We start from the raw sequence: 12,343 nt of genomic DNA on the forward strand, positions 1-12,343 counted from the left end.
CATAAGATAATCAACAGCGTGGACCTCCTGGGCTTTAATTTGCATTTTGGGATAGATAAAGTATCAGATACGGTTGATGGATTGTCTGAACAAATCTTCCAACATCAAAATACGAGGTACAAAACGTAACAAGGCCACTTCACCCTGTGGAATTAGCATCAGGACATTTGGTTGGTTTTAAGAGCACAACTCTGCCAGAAAGAAATAAATACACCACCCTCCTGAGGCCTATGCTTAGGAACAGGGAATTAAGGTGACTATGCCTGCCAGTGAATTCCCTCCTGCAGAAGTGGGGACAGCATGGGCAATATGAAAAACATGAGGGTTGATATCAGCCTGAGTATTAGGCTCTTCCGCAGTAAAATGGATCTATTAACATAAACTTCACAATTAGTGCAATGAGCAATGGCGAACATAGAGCCTGGTAGGTTTGCTGCCGTTCCTTATTGTCATAATTCATCATGATTCACTGTTGATATCAGACGGACAAAATCAAAATAATTCAGGATGAAACTGTGATGGATATAGGCTTAGCTATAAGCAGAGCTCCCTCAATTACTGCAGCCATAACCACCATAGTCATTGTCTAATCTGATTCAGAAACAAAGTTCAGAGTCTGTTCCTTCAAGTCTTTCAACCATTTGTCTGAGTTTCTTGGGTGGGGTTAAGGGGTGATTGGCAATATAAATAGGAGATCGATATGAATGCAAACCAATAAATTAGGCAGATCTTCAAAGGAGAGAGGTCCTTTTCTAATCAATACTCCTTTTGAAGATTCTTCCCCTTGTACCTAATCAAAACTGAGCTTCAGAGAAACCCAACTTTTTACATACTTCTCATCTGCATTCCTCTGACTAGACAAAAGTAGAGAACAAAATGAGGGACACGGACACAAGTGAAATTCTAGACCAGGAGCCTCAGAGGACCTCGATGCTGCCCTGTGTCTCTCCTGTCTAATCCCTGCTTCACTCTCTCAACACCTCTCTTGTGTCCTTTACAGTGCTTATGCTCAGCTGATCACCAAGAACACAGGAGCACTTGGAGGAAAGCTTCTACTATTTTGTTTGTCTTCCCCACTGGAATATAAGAAAAGGGGACACTCCTATATCCCCAGAAATATTCTCAGTTCAACTTGTGGTTGGCAAAATAAAACAGATAAAAGTAAAGTTAACAGATGAGGATAGTCCTATAGAGGTCATGAAAAAGTTTGTGTTAAGTTACTGTGAGGCCAAAGGCTGGATCAAAGGCAACATCGCTATTTTTTATTCAATGTTCTTAACCTAAATCATTTTGATATTGTAGTCATTATAATGAAATTGCAGGCCCTATTTATCCGAAAGGTTTAATTTCTTCTTTATCTTTAAAAATAAAAACATACACCATTTTACAAAGCTTCCAAAAATGTTCTCCTATTCCTATATCACTAGCTTCAAAGATATGGTAGGATGATGACTTAATGGTATAAATATTTCATGTCTTTTGAATTTTTCATGTTAAATGTACAGTTCACATGAATAATAGAGAGTTGTTCATATGCAGCGTTCATAGCTGCATTACGCAATGCTTTTTCAGTAATCTGTTAGCTATAGAAAAGGCATACAGGAGCCTCAGAACAAAAATTATTTTGAAATTACCTCAACTTCTAGAATTTCTGGCACTAGAAAAAGATATTTTATACCAATAATGTTCCCAGGATTTTTGTTTGCATACTTATTGAAATCATTGTTCAACAATCAATCTATCTGGGGTTACTCAAAAATAATTTATAAAAATAGATAGTTGAACTCAAAAGAGACTGTCTTACAAGCACTCTGGTACTTTACATGGGGATGCAGAGTGATGAACATGATGATAGGAGAATGGAGAAGCATTTATTTCAGAGATAAGTCAGCTCTTTAAGTACCTGCATATGCCCCCCCCCCAATTCATGGCAAAATGCTGCCAACTTCCAGGTTCCATAAATACAAAGTTACTAATTACCATTAAGGTTCAGCAGGTCAAAATGATGCAGAAGCTTTGCATTTCCTTGGGCAGCTTCAACTGTGTCATAAATTACATAGGGTAAGTCGAGGGAAACATGCCTCTAATATAAATATATGCATACTTGGGGGTAAAAATAGGATATAAAAACTCTTCACTCAAAGCTAACTATGTGAAGACTTCAAAATTCACTTGAAAAATGTTTCAGGTTATCAATCACATATCGACTATTTTATCTTTAATGTTTTAAGCACCTCACCAAAGATAGGGTTCACTGTTAGTCACAGGTTGCACAGACATTCACAGCTGTTCCTTATGAGAACATGGAAGATCATCGCCCAGTCATGCTTTTCCGGGGATTTTAAATCATGAATGAATGTTGAATTTTTTTCAAAGGCTTTTTATAAGTGAGTTTTCAATTTTTCAAATGCTTTTTCTATGCCAACTGAAGGGACCATGTGGGTTTCTTTTTGTTTGTTTGTTTGTTTGCTTGCTTGTTTGTTTTGTTTGTTTGTTTGTTTGTTTGTTTTTTAGCCACCTCACTGATAGGACAGATTTGGAGGATTGCTTTTTGAAGATAGAGCCCCTTTAATTGTCATGCATAATTCCTCCAATACTTTATGGATTCAGTTTTGTGGACTATCATGTTGAGAGTGGGACACTCATCTATCATTTCCTTTTCTGTACTGTCTTTCTTGGGTTTGGTATCAGAGCAGTACCTTCTGCATTCTGGAAGAGACCTAGAGGACATGCAGGCAGCCCCAGCAACGTTATGGATGCATGTGTACAACAGCCATGTCCACACAGCAGCAGATCAAAGCCCTCTTCCCATCCCTCAGCTCTTGTGTTCTTTCTTCCTCTTCTTCCCACATGTGCCTTGAACCTTGATGCTTTGGGAGGCTGATTAGAATGACCCATTTATCGAGGAAGGCATTTGGGGGGAGGGGTGGGGAGTGTGAAAGAGGGGAATGGTGGCTATCATATATACGTGTGTAAAATCCTGAAGAAGGAAAAGGAGTTTATTAGGGTCTCCTGATGAAACTATTTGTACTTTCTATTCCCTTGGTTTGGGTCAATTACTCTTTACTGCTCGAGTATTTAATAGTGATGAGGCATTAAGATTTTCTGTTTCAAGCCGGGCAGCGGTGGCGCACACCTTTAATCCCCTCACTTGGGAGGCAGAGGAGGTGGATTTCTGAGTTTGAGGCCAGCCTGGTATACAGAGTGAATTCCAGGACAGCCAGAGCTGTACAGAGAAACCCTGTCTCAAAAACAAAACAAAACAAAAAAAATTCTGTTTCATGAGAATGGTCTATTATTTCTCATAAGTCATCAATGGTGACCACGGGGTGATCGTTGTCTAGGCTTTAGTAGCCACAGGATAAGTGGGTATAGACCTTTCATTTTCTGCACTGGCAATTTGTGTCTTCCCTCTTTTCTCTTGGTTATCAGAGCTGCAGGTTAACTGTAATGATACTTTCATTGTAAGAGTTAGCTTTGAGTTTTGATGGGTTTTTCTACAATGTTGTCCAGTTTTTCAATGATTTCTCCCGTATGGTTCAGGATCTTGTCCTCTGCTTGCTTTGGTTTAACGTTCTCTTCTTTTTCTAGCTTCTTAAGATGGAAACTAGGTTACTGGGTTGTTGTTTTTTTAAGTCATTTTCTTTCATCAGATGTACATTTAACATTACATATTTTCCTCTAAGTCTTGCCTTTACTCTCTTCCACAAATTTGAAAGAGCTAAATTTTGATTCAGTTCAGAATATTTTTACTTAAGATTTTTTGACTCATATATTATTTAGAAATGTGTTCCTCAACTTCCAAATTGTTGGGGAATTTTCCATGCATCTTTTAGTAATTGAGTTCTAATTTGATTCCATTATGGTCTAGGATACATTCTCAAAGGTATATATTTGTTCAAATTGGTAAAAAAAAAAAAAAAAAAAAAAAAAAAAGGTATGTCTCAGAATATGGTATATTCTGATGAGTGTTCCATATACAATGGAGGAAAAATATGTTTTCTAGCCTTTGTCTGAAGCACCACAAAGTTTCAAAGAAATCAACATTAAGTACAAAGATGGTTAGAAGTATGTTTTAAGATTTTAAAGGTAATACTAGCTGGTTGTGATGGTGCATGCTTGGAATTCCAGCATTTGAATGGCTGAAATGATGTAATACTGAGCTGCAGGTTTGCGTGGCTCATACAAAAGGGGGGGGGGGGGGAACAGAGAGACAGAGAGACAGAAAGAGAGAGTATGTGTGTTATCTAGGCCCTAAATTAGATATTTTACTTGATCTTCCAGAAAATGACTTCATAGAGTCTAGAATTTCAGAGACATGTACAAATTAATTTGTTCAGTCATATTTTCAATGCCTGGCACAGGATAAAGCTTCTCCTTTTAATTTGGTACTAACAAAAATGTGAATAGATACAATATTATGTATTTAGACTCACCTGCAAGGGATAAATTAATGTCATTTTCTGTAATTATGGTTGCAGTTGGAAAGCTTAAAGCTCTGTGCTGGGGTTTTTTTTATTTTTTATTTTTCAGAAGGAAGGGAAAGGAACATTTGCCAACTGCATAAAGGCAAGCATTCCCTTTTGGTCTCCTAAGAGGTTCTTAAAAATACCATTTTATAAAACCTATTTCTAAATGAATTTAAAGTCTCCATTTATATGACACCATCTTCTAATTTAAACCCAAATGAAGAAAATAAATTGGGAATAAATTACATCGGAGAGAATAAAGAGTGCTCTAGGTTTCCATAGCTGCGCCTCTGGATGCTGCTGTCAATAATGCTCCACTTGGGGAGGCTTGCATTGAGCCAGCCACTCTCTTTACGACAAATGTTACAACTTCCACTCAAGAGAACATACAGCTGCATAAATAGAAGCTGATAAGTAAACTGAATGTAATCAGCCAGTAAGGCTCAGTTGGTTGAACAAAACTCCATCAAATTATCAATAGCTCTCTGGTAGGACCTCAGCGAAATCAGCCCTGGCTATGTGTAATTCCCTTCACTCTAAAGCTCCCTAGGTACAGGGTGTTGAAGTGCCAATCAGGCTGCTCCCGAATTAACCATGCTCTATGGAATTTCTCCCTACACTTTACTAGGACAATTGTAGAGAAAACTAAGTCCATAGGAAGATACAGCAGGAGAGGGAGGCAGGGAGAGAAAATATGCTGTAGACACCCGTGTCTCCCATTTTTTATTTCACAGTCAGGGTGGTTTCCTCAGTACACAGGCAGTTTGGGATGAAGGGAGGACAGCCACCAGCTAGCTAACTCAGCATTTGATGTCTGAGTTTACTCAACAGTCCATGGGTCTAGCAAACTCAAAATATTTTATTAAGAAACTGTTTCAAAAATAAATTTGCACCACCCATTTTTCTTGCCCTATCCCCCTTGATTGGACAAAAGGGTGAAGAGCTCCAAGAACCCCAACTTCCTCCCACTTCCACTGTGCACTATGAGGGGCCTTAGGAGAAGACTTATCTCCTATGTTGAATGGAGACCTGGGTTGAGATGTGTCTGCTCTTGCAGAAGTGTTTCTATATCAGGAACATGTACCTGTTCCCATCCACAAGCTGAGCCATATGAACACGATCTAGACTGTTCTTTAGGTTCTGCACTTTTATTGCCTATTTTTGAAGATTAACACATTTGTAAGATAATTGACTCAATCTTTGCCTAAGTGCTGTGCCTGTACAGGAAGCTCATGGAGACAATAGATGTACATCTTGCCCGGGATGTGGTTATATATAATAGGGGGCAAAATTAAACCTGGATTTTAAAAACATCACCAAATCTATTAGAAAGCAAGTCAATGTGTGTAATGCTGAAATTTGGCAGGCTTTCAGATTTCTCTAGCTACATTTTCTGAATGCATAAAAATTCCAGTTTTTCTTTGTCTGTCTGTCTGTCTGTCATCAGCCCTTTGTACTTCACAGTGAATTCTTGCTATCAGTATTAGCTCCTGGGATACTACTGGCTTTGAGGCAGCCATACATGTGATAATAGGTACAATTCATTGGATTTTTGTTAATGTATTTATTTTATTCCAGTTGGACTTATTTTAATTGTTAATACTTAAGTTGTCAGAAGACATGCTTTATTAATGATATATTTCAACTTAAAGTTAGGTTATTATATGTGGATGTGACATAGATTTGGTGTTTTAAGAGGAGGAGGAGAAGGAGGAGAAAGAGGCAGATAAAAGGCCACCGAATTCTTAGGTACAAAAACTCTGTTTTGGACCTTACCTTTCGTTGAGTCATCCTCTATAGGCTGTTTGAACAGTGTAATGTCCTTGAATGTACACAGGAACAAGACCACCTTCTCGTGTTCATTTCTTATTGGTGCGATTTGCATGTAAAACCAAACAGGGGTACCTGTAGGGGAGAAAGAGGGAGAAAGAGGACAGAGGGGTGTCAGGGCCACAGCAAGGGTTAGCTTCCATGACTCTACCATCTCTTCCCTTACTTCAGCACCAAAACAGCAGTTTTGTTACAATACTAAAAACAATGCTTTAACCAGAGCTGCTGGTTCAGGCCTATAATCAGGCTTTATATATACTGAGGAGGCTGAGGCAGGAGGATCACAGATTCAAGAATGGTCTCTACTACAAAGTGAGCTAAAGAGTTTACTGGGCAACTTAGAAATACTCTGTCTCATAAATAATTGAGAACAAAATTAAAAATTTAACAAGAGCTGGGGATGTAGTTCACTGATGGAATGTATGCATATGTATGCTATCTTGTATGCATAAGGCCTTGAATTAAATCTCAATCTAAAGCAACAAAAGAAAACTGTTTAACTCTCTATCAGCTACCAATTGTTCAGACTTAATGAGTGTATTTTTAGCCCCAAATATGAACATTTTAAGGAAAAGTACAGGATCTCTTCCCAACTTGTGCACACAAAGGCAGTCTTGCTCCGAAAGTTATACCAGCATCACCTTTAGGTCTGTGTCCTGGGGCCTCTGACAAACTCATCAAGTGTGATCACTCCCACATGCTTCTCTGGTCTTGTCACCTTGACAAGAGTTTCCAATTAGCTGCAGCAGCAACACCTACCACCCTGACAAACTTGACTCCCAGAAGAGCATCTCAAACGCTGCTTCTGTCCCAAGGCCCTCTCTTCCATGGGGTGGACTTAGGTGACGCTTTGATGGCTGTGTCCTTGGTCACAGGAGACATCACCAATACTTGATACTTACTGTACACTGAGTGCTACCTGAAACTTTTAGGGCAATCATCAAAGGTAAAGTAAAGCAGCATGTGTGTTCAGGGCTTAAGAATCTCCGGTGTCTTAATGAGCCACTGCCTCCTGCCCCTGGAGGCTCAACTGCGCCACATCATTCTTCAAGAAACAGCTACTGCGCTCTCCAGAGGGATGAGGGTTTCACAGTTTTAAAGCTCAGGGTCTGGACAGACCTCGGAATTGACAAATAAATTGCAACAATGGACTAGATGAAGGCATGAAAAATACCTCAAGGGAATAATTATCCACACAGCAGCAGCACACTGAAAGAACATTCTATCACAATAAAAAAACATAGTAAGTAAATAAGTTCATTTTCCATCAGATTTTTATCAAGCAAAAGAGCAATAAAAGCCCCCAAATCGTCCATGCTTAGGGGCAGAAGAGGTTATGTGTAGCTGATGCAGCTGAGAAGTTAGAGCATCTTAGTGGTCCCCCATGAAAACCAAGTAACAACCTCCTTCATACCTGGATCCAAACCTGGGTCACCTAATGCCACTGTCAATTCTGTCTAAATGGTCACTGTAATAATAGTGCTCTTAAATTACCTGCTAAACCTGAGGAATCTACCTAAGTCATGGAAGGGCTAACTTGCCATTTACACCAGATGAGTTGAGTCCCTCAGCAGGCTCCAGAACCCAGACCACTGCAGAGAGATTTATAAGATAATGTTCAACTCCGGCCATTGAGGCTCTGTGGCTCTAACAGGTCCATAGGAGGACACAGCCCTTTCTGAGATGATTGCAGAATGAGAAGGAAACTTGGAAACAAACCCATCATCTCCCAGCCAGGCTTCCTCCCTGTTTCCTGCTCTCGTCTTACACAGCGTGTCTGGGAACTGTGAGTGATATACAGTTTTACAAATAACCACTGCCAGACACTGCTGTGTTCATGGCCTGTGGCTGTTCCAACTTGGTGAGCTAGAGGTAGAGAGGGTTATAAACAAAGAAAAAAAGCATTGAAAATCCTTTTCTTTTTCCTGGGCCTGCTAGAAATCTGGACAAGAAGAGCTGATGCCACAGTCATGCCTTCCTACCGAAACAGCCACTTTGGAATTCTGGCAGAGACAGGGCTGTCTGAAAAGCTGTTTCCAAATATCAAGGTAGAATTTTTTTCAGCTCATAGGCTCAGACTTTCCCCAGAATGGGCTCAGACAAGGAGTCTGAGATGGATGGACAGAGTGTATTCTTCCCAACACCCAGAGCAGGGCTTGGGCACCAGGCGTGGGCACTGGGCACTAGCAACATAGACAGATTCTGTCTTTGTCCCCAAAGATAAACTTTCCCCAGAATAGGAAATGCCTCCTTTTAATAGGACACTAAATGGGAAGAAATTTTAAAAAGGTTACAAGCTGAAATGTCAACCTTGACTGAGTAAATCAGAAACTTCAACTGCCCCATTTGCAAAATGCTGTTTACTGTAACTTAATTATGTGATGAAAGTCTTGGGGACAAGGATTGGCATTCAGGCATTCCCCAGCCTTCAGAAGATATATCAATTTCCCCATCTAACATTTTTCAAAGTCACACAACACTCTTTTTGTAGTTGATGTGTAAAAGCTGTTTGAGATGACCACTTGTGAGATTCCTTTAAATCTGGCTAAAATGCTTGTGTTCTACCCTAATGCATTGATAATACTCATCCTTCTTATTAAAGGAAAATCAAAATTAAAGACAGATGCAAAGAGCACACAGGGGAGAACAGGAGCTTTCTACAGGGTAGCAGGGCCTGTCTCCTACCAGCTGTATACAGATGTTCATATAGCAATACTCAGTTCCCTTAAGAGATCGGGCAGACTTCTTAGAATTGGGAACAAAACACCCATGGAAGGAGTTACAGAGACAAAGTTTGGAGCTGAGACGAAAGGATGGACCATCTAGAGACTGCCATATCCAGGGATCCATCCCATATTCGGCCTCCAAACTCTGACACCATTGCATACATAGCAAGATTTTGCTGAAAGGACCCTGATATAGCTGTCTCTTGTGAGACTATGCCGGGGCCTAGCAAACACAGAAGTGGATGCTCACAGTCAACTATTGGATGGATCACAGGGCTCCCATTGGAGGAGCTAGAGAAAGTACCCAAGGAGCTAAAGGGAACTGCAACCCTATAGATGGAACAACATTATGAATTAACCAGTACCCCGGAGCTCTTGACTCTAGCTGCATATGTACCAAAAGATGGCCTGGTCGGCCATCAGTGGAAAGAGAGGCCCATTGGGCGTGCAAACTTTATATGCCTCAGTACAGGGGAACGCCAGGGCCAAGAAGTGGGAGTAGGTGGTTAGGGGAGTTGAGGGGGGAGGGTATGGGGGACTTTTGGGATAGCATTGGAAATATAAATGAGAAAAATACCTAATAAAAAAAATTTTTTTAAAGAGATCGGGCAGAGGTGAACAAAAGTCACATCATTTCAAACCATAACTATCCTAGAAGGAGAATTGTAAAAATGTAAATTTCAAATTATTTTCCATATGTTTAAAAATAAATTTAAAAAAATAGAATCCCATTGAAGTAGTTTTGACACCCTCAAACTATGGACTTGGCTACAAAGTCTGAAAATTGAGCAAATATTTGTTAATTCTACTTAAATGTGAGGGTAAGTCATCTTCAATTATTTGCTAAACTTGGGCCATATATCTAAGTCATCTAAAGACTAGAAATATCTCTGTGAAAATGAAGGGAGCTTGGGCATTTGAGCATCCTATGAATCATAAATAAATATTTGAGCCTGAAGGGAAGACCAAGAAAATGTGTATAGCCTGCGTAGCAGGAAGAACTGATCATTCAGAACTGATGGCTTTCTGTGTGACACACTGGCAGCTGAGTGTGACTTCAGACAGAAATATCTTTTTGGCCTTGGTTCTAAAAATTCAAGATAAATTGTTGAACGTTTCGATAAGTAAAACCAGAAAATGATTCCATTGCCAAATGCACTTCTGTGAAGCAATGTCCATGGGGGCTGTTATCCTTTCGTGGGTCTAGTGATAAAAAAGAAAATCTGATTTTAATTCCATGTATTCCATAAAGAATAACAGATCGAAGGAAAGGGAAGGATAAACTGCGCACCATGAAATCCAACATACAACGAACCTAGAACCAGCATGTTCTACTGAGGATGTCTCCCACACTTAAAAAAACCATAGCAACCACTGAAGATGTATATAGTTACTGCTGTCACTTAACATGAAAGCATATGCACACACATACACACATACACATATAGATGTTTATTGGAAATAAATTCTTCTTACAATATATTCTGATCTCAGTTTCTCTTCTCCCAACTCTTCTCAGCTTCTCCCCACCTTCATACCCACCCCACCTTCATACCCACCCCACCTTCATACCCACCCCACCTTCATACCCACCCCACCTTCATACCCACCCCACCTTCATACCCACCCCACCTTCATACCCACCCCACCTTCATACCCACCCCACCTTCATACCCCAACTCCATGTCTTCTTTCTCTCTCTCTTTAAAACAAGCAAACAAAGGAACAACACCAACAAAGCCAGAATTTAAAAAAAAAAAAAGAAGAAACACACACAACACATACACACAAATAACCCCCAAAAAACACAAAATCAAAAATCATAGTATACAAGCAAAAGACTAATAAGACAAAAAAATTCACCAAAAACAAAGCAATATAAGACAAAAGGTCTACAAAAAAAATACCACTGTTTGTTTCATGTAGGCCATCTACTGCAGAGCATGGGCCTTGTCCTAAGTGTAGTCAATATACCCAGTGAGAGACTACATTGGAGAAAATAGTTCTTCCTTTGCATTCAGATGTCATTTAGAGATGGCTTCTTGATTAAGGACTATGAAGGGACTCTACATATCAAGAAGAAGAAGAAGGAGAAGAAGGAAGAAGAGGAAGAAGAAAGAAAAGAAGGAGAAGAGAAGGAGGAGGAGGAAGACATTTGAGAAAGCAGCAAAAAGAAACAAAGTTCATGGGACCATGCAAAGGAGCCATCAAGTTAAATAGAAGACTTGATTGTTGAGGATGTGCATGTAGTGGTGGTTGGCTGGTTCGTTGGTTGGTTATTTTTCCCAAATAGGGGCTGTACCATGAGGTTCTATGTGATGAAATAAGTAGCAACAGACTGTGTACAATTCTAATCCTAGAGAACAATTCACAATATCAGCAGATATTTACCAGATGTGACTGTCCTGTCCTGGGGATAACGCCTATGCCCATCACGCTTAAACAGGAAACAGTTCAAGTCTATGTAAAGCATATATTTGTAAAGACTGACAACAAATAACCATATATCCACCTCACTGATATTTGTGTAGTAACCGCAAGAAGGGACTCCTCTAATAATGTATTTATGAACATACATTAGCACAGACACTACAAAAAACCCTACTCTGGAATTAATTTAAAATTTTTAAAACAAAGCCACCATATGGTGTAACAGTCCCACAGCTGGGTATTTACCCAAAAGATTTGAAATCTACAAAACATGCACACTTGCATTCATTGCACTACAATTCACAGGAACCAATTTATTATTGATCTGAATGTCCATCAATACATAAATGGATAAAACAATGAAGTACGTATATGAAGTGAATACTGTTCCGTCTTTAAAAGAATTTCTTGGGCTGGGGAGATGGCTCAGTGGGTAGGAATGTCTGCTGAGCAAGCATAAGGACCTGCATGGATCCCACACAAAAAGCCAAGCACGGCTCTGTGTGTGAATCACCACAGCACTGGGAGAAAAGGAAAAGACAGAGACAGAAGGATGACTGCGGTTCACAGACTAGTTAGTCTACCTGGAAAGTAAGAAACTCAAGTAAGAGATCTGGTCTCCAGGGAATACAGGAGGAAAGGGAGGAAGACATCTAATGTCCTCCACTGGCCTCCACAATCTGTGTACCCCATATACATACCTATACAATACACAAATATATATACACGTATACACATGCATATACAATACACACATGCACACACAGAGTGGGGGGAGAGAGAGTTTGTGGTATTTGCAACAATGTTAAAGGAATAAAAAAATCATCGTACACAGCACGATGTCTAGGTGTGAGATGTATTGCACAGCATGATGAATACGGTGAATAA

At 39.8% G+C, this 12,343-nt stretch overlaps 1 protein-coding gene across 1 annotated transcript in view; it reads right to left on the reverse strand.

The window, feature by feature from the left end:
* Positions 1-12,343, reverse strand: part of Kcnh5 (potassium voltage-gated channel, subfamily H (eag-related), member 5) — a 280,116-nt gene that overhangs the window by 227,436 nt on the left and 40,337 nt on the right. The window contains exon 4 of the mRNA NM_172805.3: positions 6,246-6,374. Coding sequence (NP_766393.2) covers positions 6,246-6,374 — 129 coding nt within the window. The remainder of the gene's footprint in view (positions 1-6,245; positions 6,375-12,343) is intronic.

The sequence above is a fragment of the Mus musculus genome, chromosome 12, assembly GCF_000001635.26.
Source record: "Mus musculus strain C57BL/6J chromosome 12, GRCm38.p6 C57BL/6J".
Classification (NCBI taxonomy): domain Eukaryota; kingdom Metazoa; phylum Chordata; class Mammalia; order Rodentia; family Muridae; genus Mus; species Mus musculus.